Source organism: Argiope bruennichi, chromosome 7 (assembly GCF_947563725.1).
Source record: "Argiope bruennichi chromosome 7, qqArgBrue1.1, whole genome shotgun sequence".
NCBI classification, from domain to species: Eukaryota; Metazoa; Arthropoda; class Arachnida; order Araneae; family Araneidae; genus Argiope; species Argiope bruennichi.
The window spans coordinates 44,281,514-44,303,036 of NC_079157.1; the positions used below are offsets into that span (position 1 = coordinate 44,281,514).

Here is a 21,523-nt window from a genome sequence, read left to right on the forward strand (position 1 = left end):
GATAGCTAAAAAGTATGTTTAAAATAAATAAATAAAAAAAAATACACGGATGAAATTTTATGTACGGTTTTTAAAGTAAATTTGCTTATTTCTGTCAACTTATGAGCAAAGTTAATTCACAAAAATGAATTCAATTGCATGCCTAACTAAAAAAAGTAAAGGACTAAATATATAAAATTTGGTATACAGTTTTATCATTTGATCTGTATGAAATTTTGAACTAAATCCATCAGTGGGTTGACATTTTACATTCGAGTTTGAGGAAAACTATTACGTAAAAGTTCCATCACTTAGATGAATAGAATTTGGTAGTGAATCCTGTTATTAAGATAATACACCTGTATGAAATTTGGATTTCAATTGGTCGAAAAAAGGTAATCAGAATGCAAAGGCATATTAAACCAGTAGAAGGTAGTAAGAAAAACATTTTGTCCTTTCCCATCCTCTTTCTCCCTTTTGCTAAATCTCTAAATCAAGATATTGTGCAAGTTTGAGATTCGAACTCGCAACGTTATGGTTCATAGCCGAGTAACAAAGCTACTAGACAAAAGTGTACACTCCTCTCCGGAAGTTGTTATCTGGCTTATGATGTTACCACCACAATAGTTCTCCACCAGTGGGTCGGTAGAGTTTATCGCGCCAGTTATGGCGAGCAACGAACGTGATTATCGCGCCAAGTGTTATGCGGGCGACGGCGAGTGTGTGTGAGTGGTTGCTGCCGGTAGATGGAGCCATGACAGCTGAATGAAGGATGCGGTTGTTCAGAACCAGGGTCACCAATGTGCAAGTTTGAGATTCGAACTCGCAACGTTAGGGTTCATAGCCGAGTAACAAAGCCATTAGACAAAAGTTTACACTCCCCTCCGGAAGTTGTTATCTGGCTTATGATGTTACCACCAAAATATCTTTTATTCATTTTAATTTAATATTCATATAAGGAATTCCTAAGTAAAAAATAGTATGATGAAATGAATAACAGGGTTGGTGTACCTAGTGCATAAATAATAATAATTTTAGACAAAATCGGAAAAAGTTACAAAATTTTTAAATACATTTTAAAAACTTAAACAAAAAGTTTGTTAGGACCATTGCTATGTGAATCAGTCAGGAAACAGTACAAGGAAAAAAAAAAAAAAAAAAAATGACAACATTGATTTGTAACTTAATTTGAAGAAATTTAAAAAAATAAATTCCTAAGAATAATGTTTTGAAATCCGTCGTTTCCATATTCTATTTCCAATATATTCGGGTGCTTGGCTTCTGGAATAATTTTAGACTATCTTGAAGATACTGCAAAAAAATTGCAGGATATCCCAAATTTGCAGAACACTTTAACAATACCAACTTTTTCCTACTTACTAATCCTGCCCTTCCCTCATGCATATTTAAAGATGAGGTTTTTTTTTTTTTTTTTTTTTTTTTTTTTTTTTTTTTTATTATACTACGAAATAAAACATGGAAGACTGATAGAAGAATAGATATTTAAGTTTTGATGTCTCCCGTCAACCTGATTTCAGTCCCCGATTCTGAGGATTTTATAATCTAAGCACTTTGTATTCCGGCCTAGTCTGAGATTAACAATTTTTAAGACACAAATCATTCTTATTTAATTGCAATACATTTTTTACAATTAAAAATTTTTATTTAGCTTCTGTTGTCTTAAATTTTCTTTTCATTTTATGTTTCATACATTTTTTTCCTAGTACATAAAACACTTAGATATCCTTATTTCATTTTAATTCGTCCCGGAAGTAAAGTTCCTCTCAAAATCATACGATTTCTTTTAAGATGGAGAGTATCATCGCTGGAATTGGCAAGTGGTATCGTTGTTTTACCTTTTAATAATAAATCAGGACCAGTTTCTTTACTAGGGTTATTGAATAACATAAATAAATCTTTACTTTCAGCATTGCTTGCAACCTCTACATTTATATTGTATGTGACTGAATAAATACTGAATCTGAAGTTTTGGGAACAGCATGTTGACGTATTTCATCAAACTCGAAAGATCTGTAATCTTGGAATTCATTTATGCAGACTATTTTTGATCTTCCCCTTACTAAACTTGAAAATCAATTACACTCTTCCCTATAAGCAAATTAGGCCCTTAATAATACGTGTCATCGGAAACAACATACTGCTTCAGTCCTTTTAAGGGTAACTTGTCAATGGTGACATTTTCTATATAAATTCCAAACGATTTTGTCATTCCTCCAATTTCTCGTATGATAGTAAAATCGTTACCAAGCATATTTGCTTTTAGTTGTTTTGCTCATGCATATTTAATCATGCAAATATTAGCAGTTATAACCTTCAAAGCTTCAGCTGCAATTCCAGTGATAGTCAAAGTTTTCGTAATTAAATGATACTCTGTATGATATAGTGAAATATTCACCAATTGGCAACTGGATTTTTGGAGCAATCCTTGATTCCATGCCCTTCAGTCCAACAAAACTTGGATCATTTGAGTTTCAGGCAATCACATGAAAAGTGTTCGTTTTAATAACAATTGTAAGAAATAATTGATTCAAACACTCTGTGATTACTTTGAGTAAAATCGATATTTTTAACAGGAATTTGCTTTTCAGAAGAAAATAATTCAGTTTTACCTTTGAGCTGATATCTTCCAAAATTCGATACTTATTTGAACCAAAACCCTTGAACTTCTTATATCTTTCACTATCTCTATTTTCAGTTCGTTTATCCAACCATTAAAGTAGTTTTGAAATCAAGATAATATTCTAGGCAAAACTTTTCCATCTTTAATTTTATTAGAGTAAAGCAATTGCCTAAACGGCTCATCACTTAATTTAAAATGTTTAAGCAAAAATAATGTGATATATAAATAGTTTTCCGCTAATTCTTCTGGTTCAACAGCTAATTCGTCTCAGAAGGCCAACAATTTCACTAGGAAGAACTCCTGTCAAACATGACATCTACAAAAAAGATTCCATGTCCTGCTCATTACTCTTTCTAAATGCTTTAAAAATAAGCCAATATCATCAATTTTGGAATCAAAATTTTGCAACTGTGCTTGCCATTCAATTTTTAGTTTGGACAATACTTATTGCTGACAAAATTTAGGTTTAAACCTCCAGGTATCTCAGTGCAGTTTCATTCTGTTGTTCTGCATTTTCAGTATCAAATATTCAGCGGCTTTTCTTACTTCTTCTCTTTCAACATTTAAATTAGAATTCCTAATACTAATTCCTCATCGTAATGCTACTTTCTAAAATCAAGCTTTTCAAGTCAATAATTCTAGCAATCTACAGAATTTCTTCAACAAGTTCAAACATGATATATTGTAGGTTATTCTTACATAATAGCCATTACTTATTTAGCCCAGTTTAGACCAGCTAATCCTACTTCTGAACTGTAACCAAATCATTAACAAGCTGTAAATAAACTTTATTTGAAATCCCATGCACAACAAACCATCGCTTACATATTCAAGATCCAAATGAGGATGATCCATAAATGAATTTGCACAAACTGCTATTGAATGAATTTGAATATACACAAACATGGGTTATTCATGCACAAAAAACATGAGGGATGCATCATACTCATGCTACAAAAATAATAGTCATTTTACAAACTGATATTGTTGAATTTGATAGAAAAGTGCATTAATCATACTGTTTTCATGACATGAATTTTTATTTACACAATAACTTTTGATGATAAGACTTTCAATTGGGAAAGAAAATAATTCAAATACTTTATATAGTCAAAATAAATAAATAAATAAAAACCTAAGAAAACCATTTTAGCTTTAGAAAACATCTCTGTAAAAAAATATAAAATTTATTCTAAAATTGGAATGAATTTGGCTTGTTCCCAAGCTCTTTTTATAAAATATTATATTACAACAAAATACATGAACCGATTATTATTTATACTTTGGTTTGATTATCTTAAAATTATTATATTTTTGAGGCTTGTACTTAAGAAGTTTTGCATAATTAAGTAATAGATTCTCCCAATAGCAAAGAATGTCTTCCATCTTTAGGTGATTCCATATAAAGTCAAAGCCCCTGAAATAAGCAAAAGCATTTTTAAGTATTTGAAATGAATTTTAAATATAAACTAAGATGAAACCAATAAAAAAAAGTATTGCACGAGAGTGAGCATATGTGCATACAATTAGATTGTGTATGCAATCCTAACACACACAAAAATACAAAAAAAAAATAAAAAAAATAGAAGTTTGCAGTTTATGATCTTAACAATTTTATAAACCTATTTAAATATGTAATCTTTAAATACATAGTCTCCATATGAAAAGAAAAAAAATGAGTTAAAACGCATATTTCGATAAAAAATTTAGGAATTATCATAACACAGATATACACACACATTAAAAGAATGCATCACTATCAAATTAAATGCAATATGAAAACATGAACATATGAAATGAAGAAAATTAGGACTTTACTTGACACCTGGAATTTATATCACATACACAGATATCCATGTCAAAAAATTGTAACAAAATTGTGAAAAGTAGAAAATAAAAAAGATTTCTCTCATCAGAAATTGTCAACAGTTAAGTTTCTTAAATCCTAACATAATGAAAAGTAGTAAGGTGCTATTTAAGTAATATACAAAACAGATGAAATAATACAGGATAGATTTAAAATAGTTTTCAAATTGCTTAGTATTTATTATATCAGTTGAGACTCTATCTGAATTTCATTTCATTCAGTCATTTCTCGTCTAATAAGATTCAAAGATTTGCAATGTAAAATAATTCACTCATTGTTAATCTGACACCATTTTATTCTCTCTTATTTACAAAATGTTGCCATACACAAAAACAGTATATTGGTTTCGTGCGCAATTAATTCCAACTTTAGAGTTCTGAAAGTATGTTATAGCTCTAGTATGCTTAAGTTAAATCTAGTTTTTAGCCAAAGGCGCTCGTAACAATATCAATTGTTCAGTGCTAACTGGCTGTAATACATTTATCCAAATGACTTTACAAATTTACTTAACTGATTTTGTTCTAATTTTGAACCAAAAATAATATTCAATGAGATTTTAAATATGAAAAGAAGCAAATTTACTCGTGTGTAAGAAACTAATCAGAGAATAGGTGGTTTCTTTCTTTTTTTTTTATTTATATTCATTTATTTATTTAATTCTTGCATATTTTACTAGGCAGTCATTTTCTTTGGTCCGTAAGTGCTGAAATTTATAGTTACAAAGGATAAAAATTATTACAGTTCAGGATACTCAAATTTGTTAAGATGATCCAATTCGAATCATAAAGAGACTGATTAGAAAGGTAATTAAATTGATTAAAAAGAACTATTATGGTAAATTTTCAAATGATAGAAGTAATTGTATTTTTTTTGAAATGAAAAAAAAAAAGAAAAATCATTTTAGCATTTTTGTATATTTTCTAAGCCATCATTTTTTCAACATATATAACTTGGTATTCTTAAAATGTATTTTAATCATTTGGATTACATGATTTCTAAAACTCTTTGCATCTTTGACTAATATTGAAATCTTCTAAAGAGTTGCTACAGTTATCAAATCTTTAATAAATATGATTTAGTCTACAAAAACAACATCAAGTTGTATATCACTTTTTATGACATTTTCACTTGAAAACAATTGATGAAAATGTATAAAATGAATAATGTAACAGACTGGCAGCAACAGAATAAATAGATGGTATGAAATGTGATCAATTATAAATTATTGAAAAGAAATAACAGATTTTGAAAAATTTTTCTCTTTCCATTAGATTAAGTAACTGCTTTAAAATCATGGATATTAAATACATGCATCCACAGTTATCAGAAATGACCAAAGATCTTGCCCTAAGACTGTCACAATTGAGAAATCGCTTCTTCTACCACCTTTGATCTTCTCCTACCTTTCTACCGTCTTTAGAACTGGAGGTAAGAAGGACTGTAATAGATGTACACATTCCATATCAAGTATAAGTACCACCAGTACAAAGTGTCTAGTGTGATACATTATGAGCCATTATGAAATGAGACAAAACCCATGAGCATATACACCAACCACGGGCATAGTGAAGATAAGGGAAGCCGGGGCATCACATTCTTTTTTGCCTACCCCATAAAATTTCTCCTAAAATATTGACATACATACATTAATGTTATATTCTCATGGTACCCTCAAAGAAATAGAGGCAGGAAATCAACATTCCCTTCAACTCCATTGCTACACCTAGATCTTCAATCCCCAAGGCTAAACTTTTGTTAATGATTAATTGATAACTTATGTGTTCCCATGTTTGAGTTTTATACATGGGTAATGTATGAATACTTTTCATACAGTTAAGTGGTGCAATTCAACAAATTTCAGATGTGTGCAAAACTTTTAATAGTCTCATTTGAAAAAGGTAATTAATGACAAAGTTTGTCACAGCATTTAGAATTTTTAAAATATCATAAGATGACTTTTTATGACTGTTAAACAAGTACTTTTGACTTAAATACAATTTAGATTTATTTAATTTTTCATTATGAAAACGTAGTTACTCAGTACTTTCCCATTTAATAATTAAAATTAAATTCTTACAAAAACCAGCTTAATTCTACCACACTGTACTTATTCAAGCATCAAAAGTAAGTATTGTTAATGAAAATTTTGTATATTTCAGTATGCAGCTGATGCAATAACGTTCTCGTACAAAATTTTTGAGGAGTTAATTTTCCTTTAAAAAAGTTTCTTTGATTTGAATAATACTAGAATAAAGCTAGTTTTCTTCACTTTTATCTACGTAACTATATAATGAAGAGGGGAGGGGGCTGCTCATTAAAGATATCTCCTCTAAAATATGACCTTCAAATGTATACATATCTATCAATGTATGCTCATGATATTAATTATATCTGGTTCTGTAAAAAAAAACAACACAAATTTAGCTTAAGTAAAGTGCAATTAGCATCAAATTAGAAGATTTAAATCATCTGAAACAAAATGTTCAGACAAAAATCCTCTTAAAATAAAATAAAAATAACAAACCTTTGGGCAATAGCTTTAGCATAATCATCTCTTTCCATGGCAAAACTCAGAAGTTCCCTTAAAAAAAAAAAAAAAAAAAAAAAAAAAAAAGACATAGTTTAGAGAAATAAAAAATGAGGCATTAAAAGTTTGTTTCACTGCGAAGATACTTACATGACATTTGAAAGATCAGTAGGTACTGGTATATAATGAACCCATGGTTTAAGACGATGGTAAAAAAACTCAATCCATTCATCTCCCACATGAAATACCAGGGATCTGCATAAAAAGAGATGCTTCAATCTAAAACTGGCAGCCACACCTCTGAAGTTAAATAAATATTTGTAGACACAATGGTCTTCTAAAGATACTTCTTTTGCAGGTGGAGCTCCAAGTGTATCCTATCACAGAAATACACACACATTTATTTTGAATCGAAGTTCTTAATAACAATCCAAACTACAAAATAATTTTATGATTTATATAAATTGTTGACTTTAATAAAACAATAAAGCAGGATATAAATAATTAACAGGATATAAATAATTAAATAATAATTTTAACAGGATATAAATAATTAAGCACTTACAATTTCAATTTAATGAAATAGTTACGAGCCTTACATCGTAAGTAAATAAATAATAAACACTTTTTAACTACTCTGAAATAATATCTATAACATACAGCAAGATGTGATTAATTTCGTTTCCATAATATATAACGAATAATTTGAACTAAGACCAAAATATACATAAAAGTCTCTCATTAAATCATTAACTATGGATTTTTAATCTAGAGAATTAAAATATAAGTGGGACATATATGCTATATGAGTAATGAAAGAAACAATTTTTTTTAAATCAAAAAATATTATAAGTTTATACTAATAATACTAAGTGAAATGTTTTTTAATTATTTCAGATCTTGTTTTAATACTTGAAATTTCATTGAATTGAAATTATTTTTCTACATCCAATTTTACTATACATTTTTTCTATATTTTAGGAGATTATCACAATTTTCACCAATAATCAGATTAACATAATTTATATACCATATATACCATTAACATAATTTTGGGCAAAACAAGGATATTTTAACAAAGCTTTAAAAATGTACTGTAGATAGATTATTTGTTAATAAAAACAGAATGGATATTTACTTTCTCTGATTTCCATGCTTGATTTTTTGTATATTGAGCATCTATTAGATCAGGATGTTCTCTTGATAGCAACACCAATTCATCTCGTTCTGAGCTAGTTCGTGAGCCTCGAAAGAATGCTTTGTTTTTCTTCTTTGTCCAAGGCCATTTCTCAATAGTTCTGAGAAAGGAAGCAAGGGAAATGCATCGTCATTTGATACCTTCTATTTTATTATTATTCACATAAGAAAAAAACAACAAACATTTCAACACAATTTTTCCTAAGCGTTTTAGTACATAGTATATAAAGGAGTATTATATATCTCTAAGTTATAATTATTATATCTCACCACCTTCTCTAACAAAAAAGAAAATAGTCTAGAAAAGTATTTAAATTTGGAAAAAAAAAAAAAAAAAGATAGAGAAACAATGTAACTTTATTATGTCAATGTTCAAAGTAAATTGAGATAAAAATAATAAATAAAAATATTGGTTAAAATTATACATAATTGCAATAATAATGTATTTACAAATACGAGATAATGTTATTATAGACAAGCAACCTAAGTTAAGCTGCGGTACATTTAATTTCAGTTTTTTTTACTCTACAATGTGCTTTAACTTCTACATAGTATTCTCTGTCAGAAGTCAGTAGAGTATCATATCAATTGACATCTTATTCAATGTTGAAGACTTTGTATCAGTTGAGAAAAAAAAAAAAATGACTGCAAACATATATAAAATAAAAGAATAATAACAATTGAGAATGTTCCTTTTATTTACAAGTACATTTTCCCTTCAGAATGTCATTTATAACACTTAGTCAAAGACAATTTTGCCTTTGTATTTATTACAAAATAGAAAATTTTTGTTTTGCATTAATAAAATTTTTCTAGAAGGGTATCAAAGATATCCTTTTCTACTACGGATTCTTGCTGTTGATGTTTGTTCATGCAATTTTCTCAAAAAAAAAAAAAAAAAAAAAAAAAAGCTTTAAAATTCTAAAAATATTTATTCAATGTAGCCCATGTATTTCTATGCTATTATTTCTGCTGCTGTTTAAATAATTATTATTAAATACGGTCTTTTAATGAACATATAAATAAATACAAAAAGAAAAACACTATCTTCAAATAAAGTGAGCAGCAATGGAAAGGTAAATACATAAAACAATTAAATTGATCACAATGTTTAGGACTTAATTTCAAATTTAAATGTGTTTTAATGTAAAATAAATATACTTTTCCAAAAATTTTGAGAAAAAATCTCTTTTATTGTATATACTTTTTTAATAGACTTTTGACAACACTTTATTCTTCACTGTAAGCTCTGTATTTATTGAAACAAAGGGATGTCTTCAACAGAAATAGCACAATGCATAATTGTCTTTGTAAACAAAATGCATGATTATTAAATTCAATTATAAAAGCCTAAAAATGATATTAGTGTGTTCAAGATTATATAATACTTAAAACTTCTGATTAGAATTTTGCACCTAAAAAATCGCAAATACTCATTCTAAATCACTTTTTTAAAAGGATACAATCTGCTAAAAGTAAAATTAATGAATCATTATTTACTAAAAAGTTTAGAATCAGCAAAATGATAAAAATATATTTTTAAACAAAATTTACAAATTAGTTCATGTATGTCATAATAATATATAGTTTATGTTTCAATTTATGATTCTTTCGTTTCTTAAAATTTGCTCTTGTTTAAATAGCAGCACTAACTTGCATTGTTCCAAAAAATACATAAAAGTATTTTTTAAATTGAAAAAAATTAGAGACAAATTGTATGGAAACGAAATAAAAAAAGCCATTCCCCTCATTTTTTTTTTCTTTTTTTTTAATGTTAATGTGATTTAAAAATGGTTTTAGTGTAATAATATGTTTTGAAGTAGAAAAAAATATTGGAATTTTAATTAACTTTTAACTAGAAAAACTAATTAAAATTTTGAAAACTTTTTTAACAAGTACCTACCACATAAGAATAATTATTTTCCAAACTTGGTAGTTCTAAGGCCCATGGTCCCCCGTGTAGAGCATTTTGAACAAATTTTTCATCATGTACATTGCAATTTACACAGAGTATGTCAGCCTATGAACATTATCATGTTAACAAGACAATAAACTGATTTTTAGAACAAAATATACGAAATGTGTTTGCAGTAATCATCAATCAGCTATTATAAATATGCTTCCGTCATGGCATAAAGGCAATTGTTTAAATACCGATTTGATATAAGGCAATACACTTCAATTTATAATTTCATTCTTTTTCTACTTTTTTTTAAAAGATTAAACAAGATTTAGATAAAAGGCCCACTTTTAATAATTATTTTTCCTAACAAAATTCCAGAATTTTGACCGATAGCAGCTATTTATTTTTGAATACAAAGAAAAGAAGAAGCAAATTTCAAATGAATTTCAAAAAGATACTGCAATCACAAATTTAAAATATCACCATTTTTTTTTTTTTTTTTTTTTTTTTGTAAAATACATTGTTGTCATTTTTGATTAATTTTTTTTTTCAGAAAAATAGCATTAATGCATTCCTAAAAATAAATAATAATAGGAAATTTGGTCCGTAATATATTTTTTCACTTTAACAAGTGTACAGCTCTCTCAAATGTTTGTGGAGATTTCAATATTTGCAGACAAAAAAAAAAAAAAAAAAAAAAAAAAAAAAAATCATTTCACAGTTTTGCATTATCTTACAGCTAAAGGAATGTAAATTAATGTTGCAATATAATGTTATATTAGTCATGATGACAAAAGATATTTCATACAACTGATAATGATTTGACTTAAAAAGTGAAAAATTACTTTTTCTAGTACATGGCTTTCCTTGTTTAATTTCAACAATTATTATACACAGATAATGATTTTTTTATTTATGTTACAACACAGATACAGCTATGACCTGATCTTTTAAAAATGTAATCAGTGATTTCATATTTGTTTTAAAATCAACAAACTACATTTTTAAATACATGAAAAGAATTTCCACTAATTTTTGTAAAGGAATCTTTATCATCAATCAAAGGTTCGACAAGCTATTGATTCTATTAAATCAAAACACTGATCAAAATGATGCAACAAAAAGTATGCCAATAAACTAAACATTGTGCCAAACAAATAGCACAATCCAGTGTTTCTAATATAAGAAGTACTTGAATTTTAAAAATGATGTATTTTGTTGTCATTGGTGCTGTTTAGCATAAAGAATTTTATTCACAGTATTTGAAGCTATACATAATATTCATTAGTCTTTAATTAAATTTAAAACTTGATAAAAAATAGTTATACAAACAAATGACCATTTATTTATTTATTTTTAGTCATTTTATAAAAAAATAAATAAAGCATTATTTTAATTTGTTAGATTTCTTTTATTTCTATATTCATTTAAATAGTTTTATAAATTATGCATAAGACTAAATAAATGCATATGTATTAATTTTGTTCATAATGTATTGTTCGAATTTCAATTTAAAAGAGACAATAGTAAAATTAACAGCAATTAATTCTAGTATCCGACAGAACATACTTGTTAATGACTGTTCTTTGTAAATCCCACCTTCCTAAACCTGTTGGATACAAGCTTATAGCAGGTCCACCTTCCCAGAAGGTCCAGGCTGGGTAAGTGATATCCCAAAATTGTGAAGTCTGTAGAAAAAAGGACATGATAGGAGAATTATTTAGAAATTTTTTTCTTATTTACTCTTGGAACATCTATTTGTTATATGTATCATGTTTATAATATGTGATGGAGTATTATGCTGATACCAGCCGAAGAAAACACTCAGAATCATTGATATTATATATTAATAAACAAACAACAAAACTGAAAAGCTGAAACAATTTTCTGCATAATTTTAAATAATAAAACATAATATATTTTCAAATTCTACATTTTGAGGCAAATTCCACACCTCCAGAATAATATTAATTCAATCTAAGCAAAATTTGCATATTTACAAGAGATTTTAATATTGAATTGTTTAAAATTCCCCCAGGAAAAAAAAGTTGTTAATTGTCTTAATTTTTCAAAATGTTTCATACAATGTTCAATTTGAGAAAAGTTATTGATAATTTTAAATACAAAGAATGAAAAACTACTTTCCATCAATTTTTTTAAAATAAAATTTAAACTATGCAGTTTACCTCCCCACTTCAACAGGATGAGATCAATTAGTATTTCAGTAAGCAGCTTTATAAAATAATCGATGGCAACTTCAAGTTTCAAAACTATTAATTTTAGGAACAGTAAACAAGCATATTTAATCTAATAAGTTTTTTTTTTTTATAATTCAAAACACATTCTTAAAATTGTCTAAGGATTTTAATTATGTTTTCATATAGCCAAATAAACAACAGTAAACAATTTATCAACAAAAGAAAAGATATTAGAAGAAACTATAAAAAATGTCCATCTATTACCCAAAATAGTGTATCTAAGCTATTGAATTTCGATATTACAATTTTAGATAAATACAAAATGCAAATACATATACAAATTTTTATGTAAATATATAATATGATTTATAAGGAATAATCAACGAGTAAAAAAATATGAAAATACAAATCAATAAAACAAAATAGATTATAAAAGTATTATAATCTATATGTATAATCTATATGTAAAAGTATTATAATCTATAAGTATTATAAAGAATATGATTATTCTTTATAAAATTTGTTTACAATATTTCTCTCATGATTGATAAAGCACACAACAAGCAATGAATGAATTCTAAAATTTCAATAAATTAACACACTTCAAATTGTGGACTAATAAGCACTGCTTAAAAGGACTGTTAGTAAAATTTATGTAGATTTTATTCTACTAAATGTAATAACATATTTAGCACAATTCTGAATGAATAAATTATTTGACGAAGATTGAGAACAAAACAGAAATGCCTCAATATAGTAAAGCTTCAATATTTTAATTCTTTTAAGGTAGAAGTAAATGTCAGATCAAAGTATAATATTTCTGAAAATACACACACAATATGACTCATATTACACTGAAAAGAAATCTATAAATGTATTCTTTACTGATATATATGTAATTATAATCAATAAATTTTGAAGATGAAGAAAAAAAAAAGTCGTTTTAAATATTGAACCTACTTTGCTGAATGAAAATATAGGCAACGGTTTATTGTATTTATTAGCTTGAGGCCAATCTCGTGTATTCAGAATAAATTCCATATCGGGTAATTTGTCAATTATCTGAAGAATAAAATGCTCTACTCCACTACATCTGAAAGTAAAAGCAAAAAAAACTTAGCTGCAAGATAATAAACACTGTAAAGAAAACTGATTTAATAATGATACAAATCCAATAGACTTTTTTTTTTATACAACTCAATATTTCTTAAATTACATAGCATAGCATCCAAATTCTATCAAAATTTTCCTTTTTTTAAGCCGGGGGGGGCACTACATTTCAATGTTTTCCCCTCTTGATGTTGTGAATGAGACTTAATAATTCAAATTTTCTTAAGCTCTTGGATACATTTGATTGTCCAAGATTAATTATACACTTGTTTTGCCTAAATTACAGATGGTGCTTTTGATTCATTGTTCAAATTTACAAAATGTATCACTTTTATATATTATTCAATGCAAGTTAAATTTGCTCCAACTGCAAAACTTTTTTCAAATAAATTGGTGCCTAAAGGATCAACAGCAATGCCTTAAATGAAATTTCAAACAAAATTTGATAATAGATCATTCATTTAAAATAATACATGAATTTTCAATAAAAAGAATCTTAGATATCAACCTCAAATAATGAACAATATTTTAAATTGAAAAATTTTATATAAAAAAAAAGTTTAGTATTAATTTACAATTGATTGCTTCTAACCCTGTTTTTCTTCATTTTGTTGGCAAAATTCTACATAGTTATTTGTTATTTATATTTGTTTAGCTTTACTCGATTAGAATCTTGAGGATAAATAACAATCTAAAGTATAATTATAATATAAATATTCACAGTTTTAATTTTAATTTATAAAATTAAAAGGTGGACTTTTTTTTTTGCTTAGAATTTTGTTCACTGAAAAACATAAATACTTTAGCAATAATTAATGTTTTTCTATTAGAACATAGATAATTATTAATATCAAACATAGGAAATTGTTCTAATGTCATGTTAATAATACATTGATGTGTGCCCATTCATTAAAAGATAATAAAATTTGTAAGAAAAATATCAAGCACAACAGTTTTATGTTAATGAATGCATATAATAAACCTAAAAAAAAAATGTTTCATGTGATAGATAACAAATTTTTAAGAACGTATAGAGTATGTAAGATACAAACTGAAAGCATAGTGATAGCTTTTAGAATGATAAGTAAACTGATTACAAGAATTTGACAGCAGTTTCTTTAACAAAAACTTAACATGATAAGAATTGATTTTTGTATAATGCTTCAGCAATCAGCTGTTTGTTAATCATATTAATAACATTATTCTCCTTGTGTCAATCAACTTCTATGAACTAAATCTTATCAAACAAAAGAAAGTATCATTTAAATCACAACTTTCAAAAAGAGCAATAACACAATTATCTTTGATAAAAATAAATTAACTTGCAATAGATCCATAAAATTTGCTAATATGTGGCACTACTCTATCCTAATAGTACTTTTGTGTATTTATAGTTCCTCTTTACAAGATATACAGTTGAACATACCCTATGTAATGATTAATTTGCATGATATTTGTAGAAGAACAGACAATTCTAGAATCATGCCAAATGAACTGAAACTTTCAATTGGATAATAAATTCTGCCATTCTTCAAAAATATTGTTTCTCCACTATTGATTATTCCCGCTGATCAGTTCAAATACTTATCCTAATCTATTTTTTGTTGAAAATCCATAAGGGATTACATCTAACTCTATTTCGAACAAATAAACCAATAAAATTTGTCACTATCTGACATAATTTGGTGTCCATACTTGCCTGCATCACCTATGTCAATTTGGCAAAACTTATGTGATGATTTTTTAAATTTTATTTGTAATCTTCATTTATAGTAATTGTGACTTTTTGACCAGAACTATAATACTCAGTAACTGTTAAAAGCTTCATAAAATCTTTTCTATACCCATCCAATATTTAATATATCAGTAATTGCTCTGGTTGAATAATCTTCACCTAATTATGCACAGTTCTTCTGCTGATAAAATCATTTACATATGTTCTTTGATTCAAAGCATTTGCTATATCAAGAGGAGGGGGACGTTAACATAATGGCTATACAATACTTTTCCCCTCCCCCACCTTCTGTTTCATCTTTTATTCTCTCGTGTGAATGTCATGCGATTCAAAAAATTTCATGTTCATTAAGCAATTAGTAACATCCATTCATCACATCTGGTACCTATGCCTGCTTCTTTAAATCACTCACAATTTACCATCAGAATAAAACTCAATATTTTACATTTATTTTATTCATAGATACCAGTGAAATATACTAGTTTATTCACTTGGATGTCCATGTATAAATATTTTGAATAGTTATATATAAATCATAAAGGAAACTCATGCAGTTATTTGAAGCAATTTTGTGAACAATGGGATGTTTGCTGTTAATTGATTCCTTAGAGTTTTACTTTTAAAACAAAATTAAATAAAAAATAACTTTTATCAAATCTTTAAAAAATGAATTGCTTTCAGACCAACAAATAAATATAATTTTTTAAACAGAGGTTGAAGAAAGAGAGAAGACATGGTTAATTTTTATTTCATCCCAGGATGCAAAATTTATGTACAAGAAGCGCCGATGGACTAGCGTCCGTTCACCAACGATGCAAGAGCAGAAGAGTATAGCAGAGTAAGAGTAAGAGAGAGAAAATATTTTTCCAGTGTTTATATACTATGAGATTCTGATAAGGATTTCTTTACATGTGTTGATTTAGGTATCTTTTAAAAAGAATGTCTTAGATCGATAAATTTTTATCCCTTCACTCTGAGAGTAGGAACTGCTGATTTAAGCATTTTTATAGAGCTTCTGTTGAATTAATTAAATAGAAAAAGTGAAATGGGATCAGGAAATTAATTATCACCCAAAACTACTTGCCATTTTTGAAACTACTAAGTTAAATTATCTTTAAAAATACATTTCATTTTACAATAAAAACTTTACAGTTTGATTGATGTTTATCAAAAATAAAAGCTGACAACTTAGCTAAACAGGTTACAATGCGAATAATAAAAATTTAATTTTCACAGAATAGCTTGCAATAAACCTTTAAGAAAGCAACATTAATACATTTAAAATATATCACAATGAAATAATTAACTTCAAACTAATATTGAAAATTACAAATTAAATCAGAAAAAAAGGTCAAAAATTAACAACTTCAAAATTATATTTTTTACATAAATATAAAAATTTAGCTTATTTTATAACAGAAAGCTGCATACACCCATCTATTTACAACAGTGACAGTAAATAAGATAAATCAGTTATTTTTACTAATCATGATTAGTATTAATATTAATAGGCTATTATTCATACTTAATAAGTTTTTCAAACTGACACACGTATTTGTTTCAATTAAGTTCATTTTTTTCCTTTGTAAATTTAATGCAAAATAATATTTATAATATTAATTTTATTGGCATTAAATATTTTATGCCAATAAAAAGTTTCTCTAATAAACTAAAATAATTTTTACCTGAAAGGAAACATGCATTCTGTTTCTCGATATAATTTATGATTTATTATCTGATAGTAAGTTCCCTTGTTTCTACTTTCTAAAATATCTTCTCTTGTTATACCACTTTTTTGCCAAGGTGAAAGATCTTCCTTCATCAAACTGAAATATAGATAAAATACTTTCAAGATCACAAGAAATATTTTCAACTAAATATAAAAAAGATTAAATTTAAATAGTTCAACTGGGAAAGAAAGTATAGAACTGGTAACATATTCAAAAATCTAAAGGCTTTTATTCTAATATTCTAAAGTTCTAATATTCTAATTCTTTTATTCTAAAGGCTTTTTTCTATGAATAGAAAAACAGAAAAGATAAGAGCATAAGAATGTATTTGGTATAGTTTAACCCTTTAAAATGCCATTTTTTTTTCTAGTTGTGGTGTATTAAAATATTGAGATTGGCTTAAGATAAAAGATTCATTTAACTTATTAGATAGATTTAATTTTATTAATTGATTAATTTGGTTAATTAATAAGTAAGTAACAAATCAAAACACAGCATTTTGCTTGAGATAAGGAACTGAAGCATCTAAGTTTCTATCTTATTGAAAAAGTGTCAGAACTTATGCCAATCTTCATAACTTTGTTCGAAGATAAATTTGATGGGAAGCATACTTCCCATTGCCCTTGAAAGGGTTAAGAAAGAGTTTTGCAGACTCATGGTTTTGATTCTGTGGGAGGAAGGAATAGTCTCTGCAACTTAGAAGTTAAAATTACAGTGAAGACAGACTTTCATGTTTAAGCAATTGTTTTCATAATATAAATTAATCAGAAGTTATTAAATATTCCTAATAATATATTATTCTTATTCGTTATAATAACATACAAGAAGTTACTAATTCTTACATGTTACTTTGCAATAACTTATTAGCATAAAGAAAAACAATCGAATGTCACAAATAGGACAAATATAAGCAATTTGTAAAGTTTGTTTGAAATTATTAAGAAGAAAAAAATGAATGCTTAGTTTCGAAAGTGAAATGCTATCAATTATGTGCACAGTAAAAAATATTAGAAGTATAAGAGAATATAAACAATTCAACATAGAACTTATACTCAGAGGCAAGCATATCAAAAAGAGGAAGGAGCAAACACTAAGGTTATTCACAAATATATATTAAACAGGAAAGCTGCATTTTAGATAACAATGCCTCTGTTACCTAAAGTTAATGATCATATATTTTTAAAGTTCTGCAAGGAAGAGCTTGATTTAAAAAATAATTTATACTCCTATTGCAGCTTCACCCATGGCATGCAATTAATAAAGATGGATAAAACTTCTTTTATTATTATTATATTTGTAGATGGAATGAAAAAAAACTATAGAGACAATTAATTTTATAGTTACAAATTTTATTTAAATAATTTTAAAAGATCATTTGCTTATGCAACATCTGGAATTCCACCTTCAGAAATATGAGAATAGTTAAGCTTGCAGAGAAAATGATTACAGCCTATATATTGATCAAAAGAGAAGCATTTTCTTGAATAGCCAATTTTAAAAATGTGTTTTAGTTTTATTAACTCTTATACCACATTTTAATTGTTAGTTTGATAAGGTCAAAAGGATTTTTGAGATAAAATAATTATCAAACTAATACTATCATAATTTACAATCAAAGTAATAAAAACTTCATAATTAACTATAAAAGTAATAATAATATCATAGTTAACAATCAAAATTTTTTGTACAATTGTAAATACTTAATTTTATACCATGTCCTAAATTCTGCATTTTTAAGTACATCTTTATAAAGTTCGATATTTTTCATAACAGAAATAAATAAAGAGCATGAAAAAATGCTATCTAAAAGAATAAAAAGATGAATACTAAGCAAAATGAGCAACAAAAATCCTCAAAATTGCTCATTGCTTTAGCATTTAGGACTCGACTCTATTTCAATCATTCTCCTTACAGTGAATTTGAAATTCTACATAATATTAAAATTTCTTTTGCTTACTTATGATTAATTATTTATTTTTTAGAGCAATATTTTTACAATTATCATATGTATCTTGCTACATTTTTATTTTAATAAATATGCTCCTTTTCTCTTTCTCCCTCTCTCTCTTTTTTTTTTTTTTTTTTTCCAAAATACACTTAACAGAAACTTTCATTTTCTACTCCCTCATACAGATACCAAATCATAAATCCTGGCTGTCTCAATCTAAGTATATCATGATTGAAATATCTGATGAACACAAAATACATAATTACATCAGATATTATATGTATTCTTTACATGGATGATATTTTCGTCATCTCTAATTTTAAAAGTGTTAAAAATAAATTACAAGTAACTATGCAGAAAATTCAATATAAGTGTCAGACTTGCAAACTATAATTTGATGCAGTCAAATATACTATAGACAATATTAAAATATGTCTTTTAACTTTATTAATTCCTATAGCACTTTTAAATTGGTACTTGCAGTTGCTTGAATTCATAGTTTGATAGGATTGAAAGAATTTCTGGGATAAAAATAATTATCACACAAATAATATCATAATTGACTATCAAAGTAGTAATAATTTAAAGTAATAATTTCACTAATAAAAGGACAACTCTAATTTTCATATCTATATAGATAGCATTAATATTTCCCGTCAAATAGCAATAAAATTCTGATGACTTTTTTTCTTTGCAAACCTTTCCTATAATTTTTCTTTTGGCTATGAGACAAAGAAAGCCCTACTAAGACTTAGTTACCTCCATGCCCTAGGCAGATGTATCTGAGGTGCAAGTATTATTCACCTGATAAACTTAGTTAAAGTTTGCATTCGCAAATACAGCATGTAAGTCACATGTTATTGATTTTTCTTCCTGCAGAAAATTGGAAGTTGTACATTATAATAGCCTGCATTTGTGGCTAGCTTACTCGCTGGATTTTTTTTTTTTTTTTTTTTTTTTTAACCAAAACAATGAAATACATATACAAAATAGATTCTTGGCCTTTTCTACAAGCTTCTTATTCAGACATCTCAATTCAGATATGAATAGCCTTTTTTTTTAAAAAAAAAACTTTGAGAATGACAATGATCTTGGATAATTTGTTCATTTTTAATACAGAAATAATATTTTCTTTCAAAGGAATGTTTAATAAGAAACCTTGCCACCAATGTTTAATAAGAAACTTTACATTTTATTTATATTTCCTTATGGAATCTATTAATGTATCATTTCAATATAACCAAAACAGTAAAATGTAAGCAATTAAATTTAATACAAAACAATGATGAAATATACATTGTTAGCAAAACTATGTTTATTAGTAAGAAAACATAAATTTCCACTCCTAAAAATTAATGCTTTTATGATTATTTTATTATAACACTAAATAATTTTCTTGACATTTTAATGCTTTTTTTTTTTTCATTTGTAGTTATAATATTTTTACCAAATAATCTAATAACAACAACAAAAAGGAGCATTATTGTTAATGGAATTAAATGAAAGAAAATTGGAAAAAAGCAAACAGTTTTAAATGTTTTACTTAAATAATCAGACAGATTAAAAAACTGCCATAACTATATTTAAGTTTGTACAATAAAAATATTTTAACACTCAAAAGAATCTTTCACCACAAACAATTCAAAATTTTATTTTGAAATAAGCAACTTATTAAACAAGTGATGAAAAGAATGCATCTAAAATTAAATTAGAAAGCAATCAAAAGGCCAAATTTCAGCATTCCTATATTGAAAGAAAGAAATATATTCTCTTAAACACTTAAAAAAAAAAAAAAAACCTATAAACTAAAAATATATATCTAAATTAAATAAACAATGCTGCAATAAAATCTACAAAGCACAGTATTATTTCATAAAAGCCATCATAACTAAACAAGTAAAAATTGCTTAATAATCACTCTCAAATTTCAGTCATTAGTCTTTATTAAAAACTTGATGAATTTTGTCAAAATATTAGATAGCAGGAAAGCTATCAAAAAATGTAACATCATTATGCGGTTTCGTCAAACTTGTTGAAACACTTGTTACGCAAAAAACTTTTCCAGAGCTCAACTGTTTAAACAAATTTAAATCAGCGAAGGAAAATAATATTCTAGAAGTAAACTGTAGCTGAATCTTACCTTAAGTAACAAGAACAGGATTCTGAAGAACATTCTTCATAAGATGAATTGGCCTTTTTAATGAGCTCAATTATATCTTGCCATTTCTCATCATCAGCTGTAAACACGCATATTAAATGGTGAGTTACAATCAAATATTTATATAATTATTCATAAAAAACAGTAATTAGAAACAGATGTCAATCAACCTGGTGAATACATATGAGATGCCGCTTCCTTTTCTGTTTTGTCGGTGTGACAGTCTTTTTGAAAAGCATCACATACATCCATTTCCGAAAATGAGAACTTAATAATATTCAAAAATAATAAATTAAAATAAAAAGTAGAAAAAATGATTTTAATAAATGGCATCTTTAAACTAGCAAAAAATTTATCGAGTCTTTGACAAGTTTTGAATTTAAAATATTTCAATTGTTTACAAAAAAAAAGTTGGATCGAACCGCTGCTGCCAGATGTATATAGCCAGAAGACTTATTTTCTTACATTGAAGCCTCCCTCACCGCAATGTTATGGTTGGTTCTTAAGATCGTTGAAAATTTATTTTCAGT

General features: G+C 26.5%; 1 protein-coding gene across 1 annotated transcript; it reads right to left on the reverse strand.

The window, feature by feature from the left end:
• Positions 1-3,387: 3,387 nt before the first annotated feature.
• On the reverse strand, positions 3,388-21,440 carry LOC129974940 (protein O-glucosyltransferase 1-like). Its single transcript, XM_056087743.1, has 9 exons — positions 21,164-21,440; positions 20,976-21,072; positions 16,843-16,983; positions 13,273-13,405; positions 11,684-11,802; positions 8,153-8,312; positions 7,165-7,391; positions 7,012-7,068; positions 3,388-4,037 (listed from the first exon to the last, which is right to left on the reverse strand). The coding sequence occupies exons 1-9, from the start codon at positions 21,324-21,326 to the stop codon at positions 3,893-3,895; spliced, it is 1,242 nt and encodes a 413-aa protein (XP_055943718.1). The 5' UTR covers positions 21,327-21,440; the 3' UTR covers positions 3,388-3,892.
• Positions 21,441-21,523: the final 83 nt, after the last annotated feature.

What these genes read in the sequence shown, in the direction of transcription:
- LOC129974940 (XM_056087743.1), bottom strand. Translation starts at nt 21,326, where the DNA reads ATGCCATTTATTAAAATCATTTTTTCTACTTTTTATTTTAATTTATTA. An exon ending in CAAAGAACAGTCATTAACAA is followed by an intron (nt 8,313 to 11,683) that starts GTATGTTCTGTC and finishes TTCCTTTCTCAG; the next exon opens with AACTATTGAGAAATGGCCTT. An exon ending in ACTGATCTTTCAAATGTCAT is followed by an intron (nt 7,069 to 7,164) that starts GTAAGTATCTTC and finishes TTTTTTTTTAAG; the next exon opens with GGAACTTCTGAGTTTTGCCA.